General features: G+C 50.0%; 1 protein-coding gene across 1 annotated transcript; it reads right to left on the reverse strand.

Annotated features, from left to right (window-relative positions):
• Nucleotides 1-945: 945 nt before the first annotated feature.
• On the reverse strand, nucleotides 946-21,701 carry Npc1l1 (NPC1 like intracellular cholesterol transporter 1). Its single transcript, XM_021632742.2, has 19 exons — nucleotides 21,519-21,701; nucleotides 19,318-20,846; nucleotides 17,280-17,380; nucleotides 16,763-16,935; nucleotides 16,397-16,525; nucleotides 15,748-15,930; nucleotides 15,084-15,198; nucleotides 14,797-14,924; nucleotides 14,256-14,393; nucleotides 13,955-14,044; nucleotides 10,664-10,854; nucleotides 10,367-10,491; nucleotides 9,786-9,912; nucleotides 9,566-9,621; nucleotides 6,773-6,923; nucleotides 6,280-6,511; nucleotides 6,028-6,141; nucleotides 5,786-5,948; nucleotides 946-2,432 (listed from the first exon to the last, which is right to left on the reverse strand). The coding sequence occupies exons 1-19, from the start codon at nucleotides 21,567-21,569 to the stop codon at nucleotides 2,221-2,223; spliced, it is 4,008 nt and encodes a 1,335-aa protein (XP_021488417.1). The 5' UTR covers nucleotides 21,570-21,701; the 3' UTR covers nucleotides 946-2,220.
• Nucleotides 21,702-23,571: the final 1,870 nt, after the last annotated feature.

The raw sequence follows: 23,571 nt of genomic DNA on the forward strand, positions 1-23,571 counted from the left end.
AAAAATTAGAAAATGGTTAGCCCATATGTCACTATTGCACTTGTGGACATATCCTGCCAGGCCAGTTGTTTCAGCTGGCTGAGTTTACAGGTGGAATAGATAAAGTAACACTTTCTTGCCCAGTGGCATGCATAGGACGGTTAATTTTATTGTTAGTGTGATGTGACCTGTAGATACTTTATTTTGATCCAATGACTCAATAGCTGCTACCATGTCATGAACTAGGTCTATTCTTCCCTGATTTGAAATGTCATTGTTAGCAGAACCTGTTTTGTTCTCCAAACCCATGTATCTACCCTGCAGCTGTAGAGTTCTAACGAGGTGACTTGTGAGGTCCATTCTCTCTCTATTCTGTGGCAGATCTCCTTTAATCAAATTTCCCATCCTTCTTGGCCTGCCAGCAGCCCTTGTCAGCTAGTAATGTGAGAGACAGAGGGAGTCTGCAGACCAGAAACAGACAGTAGTTTCCAGAGATGCTAGCTCCTTCCCTTCCCATCTATCACAGGAGGAGCCCCAGCTGCTACTCAGCCAAAGAGAAGCTGGACAGAAGGAGTGAAAAGGTTCGAAAGGGGATATGGAGCCGCACCCCAAAAGGGCACCTTCTTGGGTCTTGTAGTTTACTGAACCAATCCTTTGATCCTGAGTGCACCCTGGGGTTCTCTGGCGGATTCTCAAAATGTGCCTATGTCACAGGCTGCTGTGGGCAGGGGGAAAGCCCTGTGTTCTAACCCTGAACCTCACAGTGAAGGACAGTACTCCTGCCCAACACAGGCTCTCATAAGGCGAGTGAACATGTCACAAGGCTATTCTCTTGCGAATAGAGAGGAAAAATAGAACAAAACATATTTCCATAAACCACTCCACAATACACGTATCATTGTGTCCTGTGCAAAAAATATCCTTAACCCAGAGGCATTCAGAGCAGGACTTGTGATGAAAACACCATTTCTATTCAACAAATATTTATTAAGCACTCTGTTCTTCACAAAGAACAAGGTATCTCCTTGGTCTCTGCTGCAACCGATGCACCAGGATCAGACCAGGCAGATCTGAAGCCAATGGGCCTGGGCTCCAAGCCACAAGACCTATGCCAGAAAACCTGCCCAGCCCAGAAGCTGTCAGCCTTCAGACAGACACACAGCTGGCCTCACCAGGCTTAATACTTGCTGAAACTGGAGGCCAAACTGAATGCCATCTTCCAGATGAGTGCTGTGAGAACCTCCCACAGGAAGATGTCCTACAATGTTACCGCCCAGGGTGGGCTCACTCTCTGTTCTCAGGATGCTGGTGAATGTTAAAAGACTTGCTGACATAGAATGGGGAATTTTTTTATGTCACAGGGGCACTGGTGAACAAAAGCAGTTAATGTCACTGGAAGCAATAACATGTTAGGGACAAGACTGGGACTCTCTTTCTCTGTCATTTTCAGTGCTGAGGACTGAAGGTAGCAACTCATTTGTGAGGCTAGCATGCTCTACCACTAAGCTGTGACCTCATCCTAGAATTGAGATTTTATTAATTTTCATATTTTGTTTATTTATTTGTGTGTGTGTGTGTGTGTGTGTGTGTGTGTGTGTAGCACTTGAAAGAGTTGGTTCTGTCCTTCCATCATGTGAGATCCAGGGATCAAACTCAGGTCACGGAGTTTTCTGGCAATCACCTTCACCCACTGTGGCTCTGGAGATATTTTTCTTTTTTAGATTTATTTGTTTCTTTCCTGTGTATAATCGCTTTGCCTGCACATGCATATGTGTACCACATACATGTCTGGTGTCTGTGAAGGTCAGAAGAGGGTGTTAAACCCCTGAAACTGGAGTTGTAGATGGTTATGATCCACTATGTAGTTTCTGGGAACTGAACCCGGGTCCTCACTGAGAACGACATCTCTGAACCATCTCTCCAGCCCCTGGGAATATTTTTGACAAGGGAAGGAAAAGCTGAGTGAGAAATATATACTATGGCTGAGCCTGAGACAAATGTGTTCTTAGCAACTCCAGGACCCTGGGCAGAAGGAGAAGGTAGTCTCACACTGACCAAGGCATTAGGGACCTGGTAATGGGAGCAAAGGGGCCACTGCCAATGCTGCTGGCTGCCTCATAGCCAGAGTGCTGGCCATTTTTCTAAAACAACCTCCCCCCAGGCCTTGAGGACAACCAGAGGGAAGCCCCTGGTGGCCCCTCACCAGCAAGAGCCATGGAGCCTGGATGAGCTCTTACTCCGTTAGAACTTTTGGTCATATTTGGGCAAAGAGCTGCTAACAGCACTAGCTCCAGGGGTATATTCAACAAAGCTGGGGTTAACATAGTCATAGGTGTTTTCATAGCTGTTTTCATCGGCAGGGAAGGGGGACTTTGGGCAAGAAGGCTCTGCGGGTGTTGCTGCCTCTGTGGCTAGTTTCTCCTCCAGTACCAGAGCTTGGTTAACATCAGGCCCTGCAGAAGAGAAAGAAGAACACACATCTGTGGTCAGAGAGGCATGCAGATGGCACGGGGATCACAGCCAGAAATGCAAATCTAGTGGGAGGTGGCCTCTGACTTCATCTGCACCTCCTTGCTCTCACCTCACCCACCAACAGCCATTTCAGCTGGCATTTCCACCACCCTCACCAGTCTCCCTCAGCAGGCATGCTCTCTCATGAGCATCTCTGACACCCACTCTGTCCCTTTCTTCCTGGGACAATCTAGTGCTGACACCATAGGCAACCCTCCTCTAAAAAGCCTGGTTCCTTACTCTGTACAACAAACCTGAGGCACAGCCAGCCAGGGAGCAGGGCTCTGCACTTACCACGTGCCTTTGGGGAGCTCTGTCTGCATAGCCCTAGTTTCCAGAGTATTCCTGATTACAGCTGCAGCACTGGGGATGGGAAACTTGCAAGGTCCTTGGCGCTTCCCAGCCTCTCTCAGTCTAGAAACTTCCAGCCTATGGCTCTGAGGCCCTGGGCTCACAATTCACAACATCTCCCAGGCCTGTACTTTACTGTCCCCAATACACACATTCTCCTCCCCAAAGATAGCTAGTCAGTTTCTATAGATGACTGTAATGTCATCGTCACCATCATCATCATGCTTTGTGGAGAGAATTAACAACCTACATCAATAATCAACATCTCCAGGTTTACTCTAAAAAAAATGTTGGATGACAAGGTCAAAAATTCAGTCACAAGGTCAGTCACTGCAGTACATAGAAGCAGAGATAACCTAATGACCAGCTGTTGTAAGCTGCTTAGACAGTGGAGGAAGAGAGGTAGATAAGGGAAACCTGCTTCTCCCTGGGGCACTTGGTGAGTTCAGCATTGAAGCACCATTAAAAATCTACTAAAACCATTATTAGTTATGAGTTGTTTTTCAGATTATATTTTAAACACTCCTTCTGGTGTTTGTGTCCCAAGCAAAGATGTCACAGGATAGGGCAATCCACCTTCCTAAGCAGCAGCTGTGGGATTCTTCCTTGCTATTCTGGCTGCCTTGAGGGGAAAAAAAAGATCCTACCAGCCAGACAACCCTGTGCCTGCACCAGCCCCAGGGTGAACATTCCCCCTGGCAGTGTAACTGATGCTAAAAGGCACGGTCATGGTCGTCTGAAAGCACAAACCAGGACGTAACTGATCCTAAGGAAAGCTGGGACTGTCCCAGAACAGCCTCAGTGACTACAGTTGATACTAAGAACCAGGACTGTGATTCCAAACACATAAACTGTGATTGGCCGAAGCACACGTTCTCTTGTTATATGAGCAAGATGCTCAGCGTCCCCTCAGACAAGTCATGGGCCGCCCCCTGGTGTTGCAGCATCAGGCCGCATGGATGCTCTTTTCTTACTTCCTCTTAGAAGTGTGAGCTAAGCTGGTACTAGGAAGAAAGTGGCCGCAGAGGGACAGAGCACTCTACTGGACACCAACAGCTGAGCAAACAGCAGGCCAAGGGAGACAGCAACAAGGCAACGAGATACTCGAAGCCACTGCTTGAGAGCAGCCAGGGCAGGAAGAAGGTGACAAATTGAAAGAGAGGGCAGAGAACTAAGGCTCTAAGGAGTTCAGAAGAGAAGCTATAAGTTCAGATTGCCGAAAGAGGCAAGTCGTCAGAGCCAAAGATGCTGAGACCCGGACAGAGAGCAGAAGCTCTGGAGGCGACAGGGCTGTGGGTCCTCATACCCAAGACCTACACAGGCCTGTAGTACGAAAGGGCGCCACTTGCTGTTGCCCCACCTGCCTTCTGCCACTGAGAGAAATGAAATGCCAAAGACCAACATTTGAAATAGGGTAGTATTTTCAAACTGTGAGTTATTACCCATTACCGAATCATTAAATGAAACTTGTAGACCAACACCAGAATTTTCCAATCAATGAAAGGACAGAACCAGAAATATCAGAACGTTTTGTGTATTAAGGGCAAGCACTGTTTTGTGGGATACTTGTCTTGGTTTCATGTTGGGAAACCCTGATGCTAAGGTTGAGATCTGCCACTGCCGGAAAGCCCTGAGCTCGGTGCAAAATGGAGAACTCCCTTTGCCAGCAAAGCTTCCTCTTCTCTGCCTGGGGAACCCTGACCCCCTCACCCTCCACTTGAAAAACGTCATGTAGACCTTGGGGAAATTACAGGTCCAACTCCCTTTCCAAGTCCCAATAAGAACTTGTTCAGCAAGCACCTGGGAGTCCTGATGCCTCTCCGTGTTAGCGAGGATCTCAGTACCTGAACCCTTCACCCAATGACATTTGCCCAGCCTGGATGTCCCCACCCCTCCCCCAAGTTCTGTGTAACCCTCGTTCACCCCAAATAAAATTGATCTGTCTCTGTGCAGCTGGGCCTTGAAGGTTATCTCAGTTCATGCTCATGGCCATTGAACCCCAAGTTTGTCACCTCTGCTCCCTGGCTCCTGAGGACCAGTGGCCAATGACCCCAGAAATGAGGGAGAGCCCCAGTTTCATGTTTGTTTGTGTGCCCATACACATCATTTCTCAGTGTAAAATATACTTCTGTGCTGAGGTGTGACTCAGTGCTACAGAACTTGCCTAGCATGTGCAATGTGCCATCTCTAGAAAAGTGTGTGTGTGTTTGTGTGTGTGTGTGTCTATGTGTCTATGAGAGTGTCTGTGTGAGTGTGTTATCTGTGTGTCTTTGTGTATGTCCATGTCTGTGAGTGGACTGTGTGCGTGTGTGTCTGTGTGTCTTTGTGAGTTTATATGTCTGGAAGTGTATGTGTGTGAGTGTGTAAGTATGTGTGTCTGTGTGTGAGTGTATGTATGTTATGAATGTGTGTGTCTGTGTGTGTATGTTGTGAGTGTGTGTGTATGAGTGTATGTATGAGTATGTATATGTCGTGTGTCTTTGTATGTGAGTGTATGTATGTTATGAGTGTGTGTCTGTGTGTGTATGTTGTGTGTGTGTATATGTTGTGAGTGTGTGTGTCTTTGTGTATGTTTGTGTGTATCTGTGTATGTGTCTGTGTGTTTGAGTATGAATGTGTATCTGTGTATGAGTGTGTGTGTTGTGTGTGTCTGAGTGTGAGTCTGTGTCTGTGTGTGTCTGTTTGTGTTTTTGTGTGTGTGTGTGTGTGTATGAGTACGTGTGTATGTGTGCACACAAAAACCTAACAGCACACACAGTGTTTAAGACACAGTCAATGCTTGCAACGTTGCTTGCAGCATATTAAATGAAAAACAAAAGCTTCCAAAGTAGGAAGTATGGTCATGAGCTTGGCCTGGACTCCCTGAGTTTTCCAAGGGAGCAGGTACCATTTTAGCCAATACTCATAGCTGTGACATCCTGGCCAGGTGAGCACGGGTACTCACCCAGATAGCTGAGGACGACAGGCAGAAAGACCAGGCCATGCAGCAGGCCCAGCAGGGTGATGAGGAGGTTGAGGCGGAAGAAGAAGATCTGAATAAGCTGGGCCTGGGCAAAGCCCAGGATGAGGATGCCTGGGAAGTTCGTCATGGCCACTCCAGCAAACACCTGGTGGAGGTGACAGCCAGGAGTCAGGGAGGACGCAACGGGTCAGGTGAAGCACAGGCTGGCCCATCCCTCCACTTACCGCACTGCCCATGGTGATGGTAGCATCCTTGGCCCTCTCCAGCCGGGTGGGCTTGGTGCTTACAGCAAAGGACCGGGTGATATGGGACACAAATTCCACAGACATGCCCACTGCCTAGAGGCAAGAGAAGGGGGCTTCAGGGGATGAGAAAGAACACCAGGCAGGGTCCTAGATTCCACATAGAACTGGGGTAGCTTATGAGTCCAGATACCCAGCTGCCAATGGCCGTCTGTGGCCTATTCTGCAGGTTACCGTGACAAGGTTGATGAGGGACACAGCATTGTAGCTGATACCCCACACAGCCATGAGGCCGATGGTGTCCACGAGGATCATAATGATGGAGAGCAGGTTGAGGATGCCTGAGCGAATGTCCAGGCCCAGTAGGAGGTAGCAGACAACAAAGGTGGGCACAAAGCAGAGGGCGAGTGTGAAGATCCCCTCAGGGAGGACGGTCAGGTATTGCTGGTAGAACACGTTGGAGATCCTGCCAGAGATCAGGGTGTGGTCAAAGCACCAGCCCTTCAGGAGGGAAGGGCCTTCCACTTCAGAAGGAAAACATGAGCCTCAGAGGTTTGAGTTGGGTTCTGGCCCCGTGTAAGAAATGGACAGGCCCCAAGCTTACCCCGGGAGACACCTGAAACAGAGTTGGTTCTCATCCCTCAAGATCACGCAAAGCCTGCAACCCCCAACATCTCTTGTGTGGCTGTTTCCTCCCACATCCCTGACTCAGGCCCCCAGTTCTCACGTGTAGGGGAAGACCTCAAAGTCTGGGTCTGTCCCAGGCACCTTCCGTAGTTCAGCTGTGATGTTGGCTGCTAGCAGCCGGGATGCCCGGAGAGCTTCTGTGAAGTCCTGTGAATTCCTCAAGGGCTTGTGGTAGGCCATGAACTGGGAGGCTGAATGGTCATAACACAATGAGAGACGGAAAGTCAAGGGTCAACAGCCATTGGCATGTCCGAGACTGACACACATGTGATCAGACTGGGTTCAGGGTTCGACCAGCACAACCTGAAATTCCTGGTGGATTTTCTAGTAGACCCTTTTGTTTTGTTTTGTTTTGTTTTGTTTTTTCTCATTTATTTATTTTTAATGTGTGTGATTGTTTTGCGTGCATGAATGTCTGTGTACCACATGCATTCCTGGTGCCCATGGAAGCCACAAGAGAGCATGGGATCTCCTGTAACTGGAGTTAAAGAAAGTTATGAACAGCCGCATGGGAATCAGATATGGATCCCCTGGAAGAGCAGCCAGTGCTCTGAACCTCTGAGTCGTCTCTCCAGCCCCAAGGCCTGCATTTGCACTTTGCACCAGTGTCCCCAAACCGTAGCTACTTCTGCCCCTCTCTGAGGTCAAGGCCTGACTTTGATAGATGAAGCCTAAAAGATCACCCCTTGCCTACCACCTATAATTCCAGAACCCAGCAGACAGAAGTAGCAAAATTACCTCAAGTTCAAGGCCAGCTTGGGCTAGAGAGCAAGGTACTATCTCAAAAGCAAAACAAAAGTAAAAGATCTCCCTGTTGAAACCAAATCCTTTTTATATATTTTTATTTAATGTACATTGGTGTTTTCACTCTATATATGTCTGTGTGAGGGTGTGAGATCTCCTGGAACATGAGTTACAGTTGTGAGCTGCCATGTGGGTGCTGGGAATTGAACCTGGGTCCTCTGGAAGAGCAGCCAGTGCTTTTAACTCTTGAGCCATCTCTCCAGCCTCTGAAACCAAATTCTTCTATGTGTGCTTTCAAAATATGCACCGGATTTTTTTGTTGTTGGTTTTTTTGTTTGTTCGTTTTTTGATTGGGGGTTGTTTTTGTTTGTCGAGACAGGGTTTCTCTGTGTAACCCTGGCTGTCCTGGACTCCCTTTGTAGAACAGGCGAACTCACAGAAATCCACTCCCGAGTGCTGGGATTAAAGGTATGTGCCAGTACAACCATGCTTGTGCTGGATTTCTAAACAAAAACTTAGCCTGGTTTTTGCTGGAGTGTGGTGTTTCATACTTATGGTCCCAATGCCTGGGAGGCAGGAGACTCAGGAGTTCAGCACCACATAAAAAGTTTTAGACTACTGTGGGCTACGTTAGACCCTGTCTCAAAAAATAATAATAATTTTCAGTTTCCCTATTCCTATAGGAACAGACTAGAAAAGAAGACAGGTAAACAAAACTGAGTGAATTATTAGAGCTGTGACTTTGGGATCCTGCCAGTAAGTACAATAAACAATGTTTGCTAATTGTGTTCATCAGGTATTGTGTCAGCAAAAGAAACGAGGGCCAGCCATGCACAGGGAAAGCAGAGGAGGTAAGACATAGTCTCTGACACACGGTCTTAAAGTAGTAGGTGCCTGTGGAGTCTGATGCCAGACCTCTGAGCACCTGGTGATGGTTCACACCCAGAAGGATGGTCATCCCCATCCAGAGATTCGGTCTGGCATGTCTCGGGCAAGGTGTGCATCTCCTGATGCTGCGGATACTGTTGGGGGACCGAGGGAGCTCTCACTTTGAAAGATGCTGATGTAGGATAATAGGGTCCATGATGGATGCAGGCCTTCCACAGAGCGGGGGCTGTCTGTTCCCTCCAAGAAACAACCCACTCCTCTGTCCACCATGCCCCACCCCCTTTTGACTACATGGGTTCTGCATGCCTTTGCTGCCTAGAGATGAGGACCAGGGTATGGTGGGCTGCCTTCTTGGAAGATAGGGACTTCATAGAAGAGTTATCTCAGCGGGTGAAGTAAGAGTGCTACGGGCAGCTTGTAGCAAGTGATGCCAACTCAGTTGTTTTGGCAAAAAATGAATTGATCCAAAGCTCCCCATCTACCACCCAGTCTACCTCCACGCCAGCTCCTCCAGGGTGCTCACACCAGTGTGCACTGATCTAACTGCAGCTGGCTCCTCCGTGCAAATGGCTGGCTGGTTCTGCTACCTGCTGTGTTCAGGTGACAGTGCACTGGGCTCCTTCTCCCCACCAGTCTGACTTCATCCCCCCTTGGGTGTGTTGTTGTTGTTGTTGTTTCTTTTTTGAGACAGGGTTTCTCTGTGTATAGCCTTGGCTGTCCTGGAACTCACTCTGTAGACCAGACTGGCCTTGAACACACAGCAGTCCGCGTGCCTCTGTCTCCCTGCGTCCTGGATAGACTAAAGGCGTGAGCCACCACGTCCTGCTTCATCCTCCTTGTTTCTGTTGAGGGCTGTGGGGATTTCTCTACAGGAAGGCTTCCCACCTCACTTAGCCAGCTGCTGCTAAGTGGATCTCCGTAAGACAGGAGTGGATATGTGTTGGATGGGTGGCTCCCAAGTATGACATCAGCTGTTACAACATCTGCCACACACTTCACAGTGGCCATGGACTTTGTATGGGAGAATGGGTGAAGTCTTGGATCATGGAGTTGGGAAATAAGACCATTGCTGACAGGCCCAGAACAGTTATACACACACACACACACCATACACACACACCACACACAAGTAGGTGCTCTTGGGAAACTCTACAATAGCTAGCTGGCTTGAGACCGTCTCCTGGTTCTAGGCCGCACTTACCTATAACCTGGCCATCGGAGCTCAAATTCACGGCGGTTCTATACGCTGCTAGACCCCTGCAAAAAGGAGGCCAGAGTAGAGGCTTAGAGGGGATGAGATCTTGTCCTGCCCACCGACTCACTGTACCCAAGAAAGGCCTTGGCTGGCCACTGCTGTCCCTCTGTGTCCACCATCTCTGGAACCCACAGTGTCTCCAGCAGGAGCCAATCTCTGGACCTACCCTTTGGGGCATCTGATGTTGGGTGGATCATTCAGGAACCATGGCAGGTACTTGTGAAATTGTTCTGCTGTGGGCCTCACGGGGCCCAGAGTGAAGTCCATGCAGTTTTTTAAACAGTTCAAGGAAGCTGCAGGGAGGGGGGGACTCTGAGCATTGACACGTCAGGCAAAGCAGGTCCTGCTCTAACTTCACTCTGTGCCCCAGTCTAGAGCCCCCAGTTCTGAGAAGTTTATATCTGCCACCCCCAGCTGTGGGAGATGTGCCCCTCCTGGTCCTGACAGGCTGGTAGGAAAGGGAAGTTAAGCCCATTTCGGGATCTTCTACACCTGTCAAACACAGCCCTCCACCTGTGGGGCCAGAGCTCCACTCCCAACCTCACTGCCCACTGCCCACAACCAGCATGCTCTGCAAACAACGGCGTAATACTCCATAACTCATACACGTATGAATGCTTAAGGCCTAACCTTCCTGGACCCTGTGGGTTTGGTGGAGGACTGAGAGCCTTACAAGTCCTTTCTGCTCTCTTGCCTCAGTTTCTCTAAGCTGTAATGGGCAATGTTCCCCTTCAGCCCCACACTCACTATCAGTTGAGGGACAGAACTCATCCTTATGGGGGCCAAAGAGATAAAGGCGGCAGCAGGAGGATGGGGTCAGCCAGTCAATGAAGTCATCTACCCAGGAGGACGCAGCAATAGCCAGATAAGACCTGAGGCCAGACAGTGGAGAGGAGTAGGTAGAGTGAATAGGAGTAGGTGAGCCTGGTGGTGACTCCTTCCTGACCTCCTCTGGGCCTCCTCTGGCTTTCTGCGCAGAGAAAGGGACCAGGAGAGGAGACAGGCAGCAGAGAAGGAGCGGTGCTGGGGAGACCACCCACTTACTGTTCAGGGAATTCGCTGGCATACTGGATCTTCTGGGTTAGGGAGAAGCTGTTACAGCCTGCACTAGAGCAAATTGCATTCATGCCTGCCTCGCTGGAGAAGTTGTAGCCCGAGGTGGTGATAAAGTACACCGGAGGCCCCACTTCAAAGTAGCGGTTCAAAAACAGGAAGTAATCGACCAGGTACGAGTCCTGGGAAAGAAGACCATCTGTGAGTCTCAGGGGTATCCGTAATGGGGTTGCCCCAGGTCATATAGGGGTGCATGCTTAGAATGTGCCTACTGAGGTAAACACAAGAATGCAGAGGAACACACTGAGAGGTACACACACAAGGTAGATGCTCAGAGGTGTACACAGATGCATGCTCAGAGGCACATGGAAAGGAACTGACTCAGAAATATGCAGAGTGCATGCATACATATGTACACAATACAGACTGAGATACACACAACTGTGTACTTAGAGGAGCACGCCCTGATACACACATAAAGTGCACACCAACACACACACACACACACACAGGCCCTGGAAGACATGGAATACACCCACATATGCATTGTAAGAATTTCAGAAAGAGGAGAGAGATGGAAGAAATGGATTTTTTTTTGAAGAAACAATAGCCAAAAACTCCCCCAAATTGATGAAAGGCATGAATAGAAACACTAAAAAAACTTGGGCAAGCCCTACTAGGACAATCTGAAGCAACCCTAGCCCAAAGCACATTGTAACACAGCTGTCAAAAGCCAACAGCAAAGAGCACTGGAGACAACACAAGAGAAATGGCTTGTCTCCAGGTAAGGCACAATGCAATTCAATTGTTTCCACCTTCCTCACCAGCAACCTTGGAGACAGTGAGTTTATATATTCAAAGTACTAAAGGGAGACAAGAATCTTATTTCCAGCAAAACTGGCCTTCAGAGAGGAGGGCTAAGCATGTAGCTCAGTGGTGCATACTGAGCTTGCAGGGAGCCAGTGGCTTAGGCCTAGTGTGGTGGCACATGCCTTAAGTTCCAGGACTTAGAAGGCAGAGCTAGGCAATCTCTGTGAGTTCAAGTCCAGTCTGATCTACGTGGTGAGTACGTAGGGCTACATAGTGAACCCCTGTCTCAGAAAAAAAAAAAAAATGTGTAGGAGGATGTGGTTCTTAGAAATTACGGAAAACAGAAACTGAAACACATCCTGTGTTCGTGGACTGGATGACAAATGTTGTTAAGCCATCAGTATTGTCAAAGCAAAGCCACCTACAGATTCAGTGTGATCCCTTCATAAGCACTGATGACAGCTTTTAAAGAAATCTAAAAATTTCAAAGTAAAATTCAAATGTAATCTCTAGAGAACTCAAATAGCCAATCGATCCTGACAAATTTGAAAGACTCACACCGCTGAATCAAAGCAGTGTAGTACTGACACGATAGCGCAGCATGGAGAGCAATGGAGCAAAACAAGGAGCTTTAAACACGCATGCTTGAATGATTGTTGGCAAGAGTACCTGGAGGAAAGCTATCCTTTTTAGTAAATGGTCCTGGGCAAGCTGAATGGAATTAAAATTTAGCCATTTTCGTAACACCGTAGATAAAAATCAGCTCAAAGTGGGGTGGTGGTGGTGCCCACGTTTAGTCCTAGCACTTGGAGGCAGAGGCACACAGCTATCTTAAATTCAAGGCCAGCCTGGTCTACAGAACTAGTTCCAGGATAGCCAGGGCTACACAGAGAAACCCTGTCTCAAAAAACAAAAACAAACAAACAAAAAATGCAAAGAATTTAAGTGAATCAAAGACTTGAATATAAGCTCTGAAACTATAAGAACCCTTAGTAGAAACAGGAAGAACTTCATAACTTTGGATTTGGCAATTATTTCTTCAACATGACCAAAGTCACACAATAAAAGAAAAAGGACTCCATGGATATTTTAAAATGTTTTACATACTAAGACTACCACTAGAATAAAAAGGTAGCCCACAGAAAAAAAAAAAAACCATCTGATAATCAGGTCTCTGACAAGGCACCAATTTCCAGAATCCACAGGGAATGCTTTGGACTCAGCAACATCAAGAAAAACAATTTAAAAAATGAGCAACGCTTAAACACATTTTTTCTTAAATAAGATACATAGGTGATCAATATGTACTTGAAAAGATGTACAACATTTCTATTGTTGAAAATACAAATCATTCTGGGTGCGGTGGCACACACCTGTAACCCCAGCACTCGGGAAGCAGAGGCAGGGTGATTGCCATGAATTAGAGAGCAGCCTGGTCTACAAAGAGAGTCCAGGACAGCCAGAGTTACACAGAGAAACGCTGACTCAAAAAACCAAAAAGAAAAAAAAAAGAATAAAAGAAAGAAAAGAAGGAAGGAAGGAAGGAAGGAAGGAAGGAAGGAAGAAAGAAAGAAAGAAAGAAAGAAAGAAAGAAAGAAAGAAAGAAAGAAAGAGAAAGAGAAAAAGAAAGAAAGAAAAGTACAAATTAAAACCGCTATAAAGCCAGCACTGGTGCTGCCAAGTGACCCAAGAGACCAAAGCAAGAAAACAGGGCGTTCCAGACCAGCCTGGGCTACCAGTGTCAACAAAAGCAAAACGAAACAAAAGAACCCACCAGTACAAGCACATAGAAACAACTTCATACCCTGTGCTACAACTGTTATTTAAAACAAACAAACAAACAAAAACAAAACAAAAAACAGAAGACAGACAAGGGGTATGACTTTATGGCTAACTGGAAAAGCGCTTTCCCAACAAGTAGAAAATTAGAAACACAGGAGAATAACAAGTGCTGGGGGCAGAGCAGCCGGGTTCGAATGCCAGCACACACACACAGGGCTGCTCTGTAACACAGCCATCTGTAACTCTAGTCCCAGGGGATTGACACCCTCTCTCTGACTTCTGAGGGCACTAGGCCCCCACGTGGCACAGAAACATACATGCAGGCAAAACACTCATACACATAAAGTAATGAGTCCCAACACAGGTATTGGTGAGAAGTCACATAGAAGAAAATGGTAGTCCCTCCATGGGGATAGCCGCATGGCTAGCCCTCCACCACAGGACCTCGACTGTGGCCTGAGCCAGCACTCAGCCCTCGTACTTCCCAAACAAGGATGTGGTTTACCCTCTCAGGGTCCACTTAGAGCAGCTCTGCATGGTGCCCAGCCTTGTCTGTGTGGGTCTCCGCTCCACCCTGCCCCACCCACACCTCTACAGTCCCTTCGTCTGTTGCAGCCCGCTCCGCAGCCACTCCCACTCCACCTGCGGGGCACTGCTGTCCCTCTCAGGCTGAGAGGGGGCCAGGCTCACCTTGGGCAGAGCCAGCTCCTGGTCCAGCCCTACGCTGATGTGGCACATGAAGTAGAGATTTGCTCCAAACAGGGCCAGAAACAGCAGCAGCTGAGGGAGAAACTGGCACGTGAGAACCTCTCCCCAGACAGCCTTCATCTTCCCTCAAACTTGAATGGCTTTGTTGGGCATCTTGGGAAACAGCCTGGAGTTGGACAGACTCAAGCTCTAGCTCCAAGTATCCACCCTGGGCCTGGGCAGCCCCCAACCATGCTCCTCCCAGTCTCTCCTGCAAAGTGGTCCAGCCTCTCAGCCCACATACCACAACAGGGCGGATGAACCTGTGCAGCAGGAAGGGAGTGTATATCTTTCGGAAGAAGCGGAGTAAGAGCCCCTCTTTTTGTTCAGGTGGTGGCAGCTTCCGGGGTGAAAGGCAGCATAAGATGTCAGGGCGAGAGGCCTAGAGGATGACAACCTCTCAAGACTGGGTCCACGGCAGATCCCAGGATCCACCTCACCCAGGGAAGGCTGGGTGATGGCCACTGCAGATTTTGTTGCTTTTACTTCCTGCCTTAATCAAATACTGGATTTTACATCATCAAAAAACACCAGCTTGATTCCTGCTAACTTATTTATAATTTATTTTGCAAACTTACCTACTTTTAGGAGGTTTGATGATACTTCCAAAAATAACTAAAAATAAAATCTCTTTCTATGGGAAATTGGAGAACACAGAGCCCAAATAACCTCTCAGAACAATGCACTACCTCCCACCCAACCCTCCTGGTAGTAATGTCCTATCTTCCAGGAAATGTGTGTTGCAGGCAGGGTAAGTCCCTTGGTTCTGGCCCAGTTGTCTTTACCTCCTGCCTCTTGCTATCCAGAGAAAGCAGGGCCACAAAGGCGGTCATCTGGAGCAGGAAGTCGAGGATGATGGCAAGGCCAGAGGTCAAGGCAAAGGTCCGCACAGCAGGCATGGAGGTCAGGGCCCCTGATAGGGGAACAGAGTCTGTCAGATCATCCTGGCATCATGGGCCAGATGCAAGCATCGACAACTGAAAGCAGGAAACACTCACTGCCTCTGAGAGCCTGTGCCCCCTCTTAGAGTAACCTAGCAGGCCTGCTCCCAGGTAGAGAAGCCCCTGCTCACCCAGAAAGAAGCAGATGGCCTCGGAGAGGCTGCACAGGAGCATGCTGGGGGCCACACTGCCCAGGGTACGGCCAATGTGGGCCTCTCGCTTCTCCCCAGGCATCCTAGGCAGCCTCTGTGTGGGAAAAGAGACAGAGTACACAGGGTCTGCCAAGGTCACCAAACCTTACAGGCTAGCAGTGGGGTGGTAAAGGGCTTAGAGTCCTGGATAACGCTGAGGACCTGTCAGACCTTCTGGAGACAGAGGAGCCTAGCAACAACTCACAGCCATACTTTTGCTTCTGTGTTGTATCCTAAAGAACCATTTGGTAAATTCTAGCTATGAAAAGGACTGAGCATTCTCGTCGCTCTAAGTGTTTGACAGCAAAGAGAGGCTAAATGGGCAGTAGTTTGAGCTTATGCCATGGAATGCCTCACATGGTAGTGTAAAGGCAGGAGGCGGTATCTAATACATTAGAAAGCTCACTGGACATTGTGCGGGTTTAACTGAAAGCAAGTTCAAGACGACACAGGAGTATGGATGAATAAATGGCAACCCAGGTTGTTTCCTAAATGGATAAGCCTACAGAGAAGAGTCTGCAAGGACATCAGCAACTCTGTGTGGGGCTTTGCCTAATGAGGATGTTGGGTTGTCAATGGGAATGAAAAACCCCTCCCTTTTTACCTGGTACTCGAGAACAAAGATGAAGATGTTGTCAGCTCCCACGGCCAGCACCAGGAAAGGTACCACTTGGATGATAACCAGAGAGGAGGGGACACCCAGGTAGGAGTAGAAGCCCATGGAAGCCACGACTGCTCCCAGCACAACAGCTACCCCACCTAGGCCCAGAGTAGCCTTGGACTCCACCTGCAATTGAGTGAGGCTCAGCTCATTGGATGCCAGGGCACCTGCCCAGATCCTCCTTACTCCCAGGGTTGAGTGAAAAGCAGACAGGCACCCTTGGTACTCACATGCCAAACACCTCAATGAAGAACCCATGTATGCATTTAAGTCTCTATGCTAAACCAGCTTCCCAAGGGCAGGCTCATGGCACCAAAAAGTGCAGGTGTGCCTCGCTGCATCTTGCTAGAATTGCGTCGCATGGCCTTTTAAATGGCAGTTTTGCATATGGACCGTGGGGATATATGTTAGAGAGCAGGATCCTTAAGCCTTTCAACACAGAACACGTTCAAGAAATACCACCCTTCAAGGAGTTCTCTTTGGATATGCCCAACTTGCTATTTTAAGGTGCCCTCTCTTGGGGAGCTTTAGAAAGCCTTCTGGAGATGTCCTAGGCTCTGGATCCCTCCTGCTGTATCCTTCTCGCTCTCACCAATACTCGGCTGCATCTGGAGTAGCTGCCCAGAGCCAGGGAGATGTACAGGAAGACGATAATGTAGCTGATGGCAAAGACAGGCAGGTCCTGGATGGTGGTACGGTTGATCTCATCCTCCAGAGAGCGCTGCAGGCACACAACCAGCTCATTGACCACGTTCTGAGTTTCTATCATGGGTGGCCCGCTGCATGCTCTGGGGAACTACCTGAGCCTCTAACACAAGCACCATATCTGGGTGGGCACAGGCGTTCACTGCCCAGGGCCATTCAGGAGCAAGTAGAGCCAGGATGTGGGTTTGGCTGGAATTGACCCACACTATTATGGATTGCAAGCACAGAACCAGGAACTTGCCAGGGTCCCTACCTCAGCTGAGAATGCAACATTGAACTTGTCAGCTGTGCTCTTCTGGAAGGCTTCCATTTCCTTCAAGAAAGCCTCCTCCCAGAGCTTGGCCTGGGCCATGCGGGGATCATTAGCAGGGTAGTTATTGAGAGAGAAGGTTATGATCATCGCCTCTGCCTCGGAGTAGTCCGTCCCTGGGAAGAGAAACTCTGAGTCTCCCTCCCACTGCACCCTTGCCCCTCTTCCCCTCAAGCTGTAACCTTCCCCATTCCTGTTCCTCTCCTGCTTCCCAACTCCAATAGTTGCCTTATCCCATGCTCCATTTCCCTTCCCCAGAGAAAAGCACAAAACCAGAGCTCCTGGGCAGCATTAAGAAATGAGGAGAGTGGCAGAGGGGAGACAGGAAGCACCATCTTCAGCCCCCTTAAGCCAGGCCCCCAGGTACTGAAAACACTCATCACCATGGCCTCTCCCTCCTACCAATTATTCCTCCCCTAAAACTGTCCCTTCAGTAGCCTCCCAGGGCTACCTCACTTACCTTGGTAACCCCCAACAGCAAGGAAGGGGAAGACGGGGGCCCCATAGTCAGCCATGCAGCTCAGGGCCAGAGCCGTGCCATCTTTGAACGTGAGAGGGGCACTACAGGGAAACCACAAAGGGAAAGAGCCTTTCCTGGCCCTGCCTGGTTCTTTTGGCCCCACCCTACCCCAGACCCTCAGCTCCCCCTGCAGGAGGAGCAGAGACTTCAGATTACCTGGCCCAGAGGGTTCAATATGGTCATCTTCCCACAAGGTGGGTTCACTAGTCCACTGAGGAAGGGTTACCTTGGGTGTCTCCCTTGGGCAGATACTGTAGAATGGTTTCTCCATGTTCCTCATGTCCCTTCCCATTGCCAAACCTTCCAAACCTGTCATTATCCCAGTTCTAAATGAGCAACCCAATCAAGTGATGGGCCCAGATTTGACCCAGGGCTGTCTCCTGCACAGGCCTCAGTGCTCTTCTTCATGTTCTCTCTCCCAGAGCCTGAAACCCTCCAAGTGTTGACTTGAGCCCTGGAGCGCAGAGCTCTGTGTCTACAGCTACTCAGCCAGTGCACTTAGACAAGCCTGTCCCCTTCAACGAAACCCTTTCTACAGAGCACACCTCTGTGGAGACAGAACAAAGCCTGCACAAAGCCCTTCGCATACATTCTCAGCTCTGAGCAGCTGAGTATATTGGTCAATAGAGCTATCTGGGAGAGCTAAATTGCTGTGTGACCTTAAGCACCTTACCATACCACTCTGAGCCTCAGTTTTCCAGTCTATGAAATTAACATAATCAGCTCACCAAGAGTTGGGAGCATCCAAAATAAAAAAAATAAAAAAAAAAGAAAAGAAAGTTCAAGCCAAGTATAGGCCTACACAACCTCAGTACTCAGGAGACTGAGGCAAAAAAAAAGTGAATTTGAGGACGACCTCAAATAGTGTGACTCTGTCTTAAAACAAAATCAAAAGCAACAACAAACCACACAGTACCCCCAGTGCCTCTCCACAGCCCTCTCTGCTGTATCCGAGGCCACGGCATGAACACTCTAGGAAGCAGCCCACACCTGCGGCTCAGCTGAGGATGGACAGCCAGTAGCAGGGAGAGTCAGCAAAGGCTTTCTTCTCTACTCTTGTGGCTCTAAAGAATGTGAGGCCGAGAGGTGCAGGGTCAAAACTGTTTTCATAACAGCAGGCAGGTGCTGTTACCTGCTGCCATCCTTGTCTGCTCCCGAGCAGGGTGGAGACAGCAAGGCCATTTGAGGCACTTCACTCTCCACTTCTCTCTCGGGAGCCTCCTCCACCACTCGCCCTCTCACCACCCTTCTCTCCATTCGATGGTCTCGTGGTACCCTGTTTATGCCACCCAACATGTCAGCAGCATAGGGATATGGACAAAACTGCCCTAGAACGCCTGGCCTGATACCTGGGGCCAGAGACTAGCCACCATCTTGGCTGAGCCCAAATGAACTTATTTCTAGCCAATTCTGAAGCTACCATAGTCCCTACAGATCCTGACGCTGAGTCAGGAAAACAAAACAGTACAAGGATACACACTGCCTGAGCCATCACTTTTGAGATTTAAATGAAGACTCTATGAAGGTCAGGAGAGAGAGAGCTCAGTGGTTAAGTGCTGTTCTTGCAGAGGACCAGAGTTTGATTCCCAGGATCCACCTGGCTGCTTACAACTGACCTCAATTCCAGTTCCTGAGATTCTAACTTCATCTGACCTGTTCAACACCAGGTACATATGTAAGCAATGCACATACATATACACAGGCAAAATATTCATTCATGTGAAGTTAAAATAAGCCTAAAAATTACTAAACTAGCACCACATCAGGAGCATCATGGGAGGATAGGTCCTGTGGCCTAGAGCTGGAAGGACTGATAGGACAAATGCCCTGCAGGGAACAGGCATAAGATGGGGGTGAGCTCTAAGAAGGGACTCAAATAGACTCAGACGCGTGATGGCCCTGATCCGCGTACGTCGGAGCTGTCCCTGGCTCCAGAGGACGGAGCTGTGTTCTGGCCTGGTTCCTCAGGTCTACTCACTTTGCACAGTAGAGGAAATGGTCCTTCCAGTCTACCAGGGCAGTCTGACCACTCAGCGTCTGGTTGGCCGTGAGCAGCAGGAGCGTGCGGTTGTTCTGGAAGTACTGAAGGAGGCTGTTGACACAGCAGTCGGAGAGGCTGGTGTTGTGCGGGTTGAGGGGCGCATAGCAGATGTCCTGCAGGGAGATGTTGCGCTGTGCCTCGGGGGACCACACCTGGAGGTGCCGAAGCCTTTCTTGCAGCTCCAGCAGCTCCAGCAGCAGGTCCAGGGACAGGATCCCGCTGAAGTTCTTGGGCCCTAGCAGTAGGGAGTTGTAACTGTAGCTGGACCTATTCCGTGCTGTCACAAAAATCTGGGTGGTTCGAAAGAAGGGGCCAAAATGCTCATCATGGAAGGCCTTCTCTTTCCGGGCTTGGCTTTTGGGGGCTGACCAGAGTTCCACAGGGTCAGTGGTGAGTTCTATAAAGATCAGACCTACTGACAAGGCTATAACAACTATCAAGGACAGTGTCAAGACGGTGAGTGGCCACGAGGCCACCCTTGTGCCCCATCTCTGGAAGAACTGGCCAAGGACAGTGTGGGGTGAGAATCTGCGCTTATAAGGGAGGTTGGGGGCTTCCTGCAGGCCTGTTGTCTTGCCCTTCTTCCTGTCGGAAACCACTCGGAGACGCACGAGGATAGCAGTGAGCAACACAAAGACAGAAGTGAAAATGATGATGAGGGCCAGCCAGCCTGGCATGCTACCCATGTAGAAGGAAGGTCGCAGGGCTGGGGGCCGAGGAATGACAGGGCAGGATGCTGCGCAGTCCTGGCAGGAACAGGCTGCCGAGTCTTCGCCCTGGGACTCGTTGCAGGGCGTGATCTTCCCATTCAGAGGCTGCATCCCGTCTGCTGGGACCTGGTCAGGCTCCAAGAGGTGGAAGGTGATGTCCAGCGGAGCCAGGCCATTCCCTGTGTCCCCTTGGAAGTTGAGCCAGCGCTGGGCATTGCAGAGGGCAGAGCCGTACACTCCACACATGCTGCCCACAGCCAGTGAGGCAGCTGCGGGAATGCGCACCCGGCTGCAGGACTCATAGGCCTTCTCTGCGAAGCTGCGCTTGTAAAAGGCCTCGTAGGCCACCACAGCAGGAAGCTGTTCGGTTTCCCGTGTAGCCACTCGGGTGACATTGATGAAGAGGCTCTGGTCAGGGCTGCAGGTGTTGTGGCAGTGCAGGCTCACAAAATTGTCAGAGCAGGCCGGGCAGCGGGTGAGGAGGGCCTTGGTGATAGACATGCTCCTCTCTAACGACACTAGCTGCCTGGGGGAGCAACAGGCGTAGGTGGTGTTGGTGCCATTGTACAGGAGGGGACAGATGCGCTGGAGGAGGGCCAGATGGTCACCTATGACGTGGCGGGCCGGCGTATTAGACAGGCAGGATACATTGGACAGTGATGTGAGGCCCCCAGACAGCTCTGGATTCTTCCCACACTCGTCATAAAAGGTGCAGTAGCCAGGCTTGTGGATGGGTGTGTAGAGCTCACCCTGGGCCTGCAGAGAAGACCAAGAGCACCCATAATCCCTAAGGCCAGTTGGCACAGGCAGGGTCTATCTGGAGAGTGAGAGGCCAGGGAGAATGTATGGGAAGGAAGTACAGCAAGTAAGGGGCTGGGAGAGCCCATGGGGAGGCTTGTGGGGGCATGTGCTGTGCTTAGGGTGCCAGTGGATGGGCACCCTCTCGAGGGACAGTGATGGGGCTACTCAGAAAAGGAAGTGATCTGATAGAGTATGGGAGGGGGAGATGGGGAGGTGAGGGAACCCCTGTTGCTGAGTCTCAGCTGGACTCCACACCGAGACCAGGGTCCCTTTAAAGGGTTTGTACAAGTGCCCCTTATCCGACCTTCTGCATTGCCAAATGCTATCACCCACCTCTGAGGGCAAGAAAGGATGGTAACAGGACGTCCTCCCAGAATGTTTCGGGTGTTGTTCACCCGGGATCCACCTCCAGCACCTGACTCGGTCCCCATTTGACCACAGGCTAAGGTCCCATCCATTTGTCTCTCTGACCCTCTCCACCCCGTGACCTGAAGACCCCTCCACTAGCACTTGTCTTTAGGCATGGGAAACCTCCCCCAGCCATGGGACCCTTCCTCACTGTCAGGTACCCAGCTTGCCTTGCCCTGATGGGAGGCACTAGGAAGCAGCCAAGAGCAACAGACTCACCAAGTTCAGGAGCAGGGCCAAGAGCAGCCCTCCCTGCAGGCCCGCTGCCATCCCAGGGCCAGGAAGCAATCAGGGAGAAGCAGGGCCAGGCCTCAGGGACAGACAGCTGGGGAAAACTAAGGACTGGACCCTGCAGTTGTACATTAAGGCAACCTCCTTCCCCTCCTCCTAGTGACAACCCTCATCTGCCAGGTTGGGACCAATAGGGGTGTGCCCTGCTGGTTAATGATCTACGTGTCCTGTTCCCTGCCATCAGATGTCTCCACTCCATGCCCCCCTTTTAGGTGAACTTCCTAGTGAAGGTGCCAGGGTTCCCCACTTACTTCTTGATGCAAATGAATTCTAATGTGGTTAGAGCCGGTTGGGCAAGAGATGCCAGACACTCACTGGCCTGGCTTTGGCCTTGGGGGCTTAGCGTAGCTGCAGAATGTCAACATTGTTCTGGGCTTGGCCTGCAGCCTGCACTCTGACCCCTCATCGCCTCTTGAGACTAACATTAAGTGTAGACTCAGACTCACCCTCTGTCACCCTAGCAACTGATTAATTGATATTAGCACCCAGATAAGAAAAGAACACTGAGGGAGAGTCAGTCAGTGACAAAAGTCCCTTCAGAATCTGACAGGGGACAGAGACCAGAGATCCCTTTGATCCCTTTACTCTTCCTCCTCACTCCTGCTCTGCCTCTGTTCCTGGCCCTGGCCTACTCCACTGAACAACCCTGGGAAGGAGCTCTGGGTGGCAAGTTCCACTCAGCCTAGGCCCAGGTACATGGTTCACTGTCTGCTTCTTCCCAGCAAGAACCTTCTGGTCTTTCCTTGGGCCCTTGCTATCACCGAAATGGGCCAGGACCTTGGCCCTTATTGCCAAGGCTGAGCTGCTGATAATTGCTACAAGGCCACTCATGAGGCTACCTGCCGAGACAGCCGCAGGGAGGGGCCTACTCCCCATCATCCCATGTTCTATGGACTCTAGTGGGCTCAGAGGGGAGCTGCCCAAGCATAGGCAGAGAACAGAGGCTGAGGAGAAGGGCCCAGGGCCTGTTCTTGTGAAGGGATAACCCCATACAGTGCCTACTGGTTCTCTTGTTGCTCCCTGGATGGCATCCTCTCATCTCTTTCTGTTCTGTCCTGGGGTGAGCAGACAAAGAAAGAACCATGAGATGTGAGGAAACCAACCAAGATGGTTCAAGAATAGCTCCTGTCCCTGAGACCTCCAGACATAGGGAGACCCACCCTGGAGAATCCCCACCAGTAGATAAGGCACTGTCCATGCCCGCAGCACATTGACTGAGGACACTCCTGGAAGCCTGAACCTGAGGCCACTGCTTGTCCACAAACCCCCAAAACAAAAAGTTGCTACTGAGCCAGGCACAGTGGAACACACCTGGAATCCCAGCACTCAGGGAGGCAGAGGCAGGCAGATCTCTGTGAGTATGAGGCCAGCCTGGTCTACAAAGTGAGGCCAGAACAGCCAAGGCTACACAGAGAAACCCTGTCTAGGAAAAAAAAAAAAAAGAAGAAGAAGAAGAAGAAGAGGAAGAGGAGGAAGAAGAGAAGGAGGAGGACATGTTATTATTGATAGGGACACGGTGGTGTATGCCTTTAATCCCAGCACTCAGGAGAAATAGGCAGACAGATCTCTGTGAGTTTAAAGCCAGCTTAGGCTATAGAGCAAACTTTAGAATAGCCAGGACTACAGAGTGAGACCTGTCTCAAAACCAAAACAAAACATTGCTGTCACAGCAAAGTCCCCGAGTGCCCAGCTCAGGGGCACTGAAGTGAAGCCCTCCCCTGTCAGGTCTTTTGAGGGCTGTCAAGCTATGGCCAGACCAACACCAGACAGATGGGGTCCAGATCTGTGGTCTGAGTTCTTTTCTGCAGTCCCCAAAGCATGAGAGTCACACAGTCACACTGAGGGCAGAAAGGAAAACTGTCACCCAGCCTCATCTCCACCGCCTTTGTGTGTGCCTCTAGGCCTTGCCGGGACACAAAGCTCAGTCATGAATGTGTGACACAGGCATTTGCTCCTGTTGCTTCTCCCTTGATTTTAACAC

Source organism: Meriones unguiculatus, chromosome 12 (genome assembly GCF_030254825.1).
Source record: "Meriones unguiculatus strain TT.TT164.6M chromosome 12, Bangor_MerUng_6.1, whole genome shotgun sequence".
In the NCBI taxonomy this organism is placed as follows: Eukaryota; Metazoa; Chordata; class Mammalia; order Rodentia; family Muridae; genus Meriones; species Meriones unguiculatus.

What these genes read in the sequence shown, in the direction of transcription:
- Npc1l1 (XM_021632742.2), bottom strand. Translation starts at nt 21,569, where the DNA reads ATGGCAGCGGGCCTGCAGGGAGGGCTGCTCTTGGCCCTGCTCCTGAAC. An exon ending in CCAGATGCAGCCGAGTATTG is followed by an intron (nt 15,931 to 16,396) that starts GTGAGAGCGAGA and finishes ACTCAATTGCAG; the next exon opens with GTGGAGTCCAAGGCTACTCT. An exon ending in GCCAGCGAATTCCCTGAACA is followed by an intron (nt 10,492 to 10,663) that starts GTAAGTGGGTGG and finishes GTCTGGCCTCAG; the next exon opens with GTCTTATCTGGCTATTGCTG.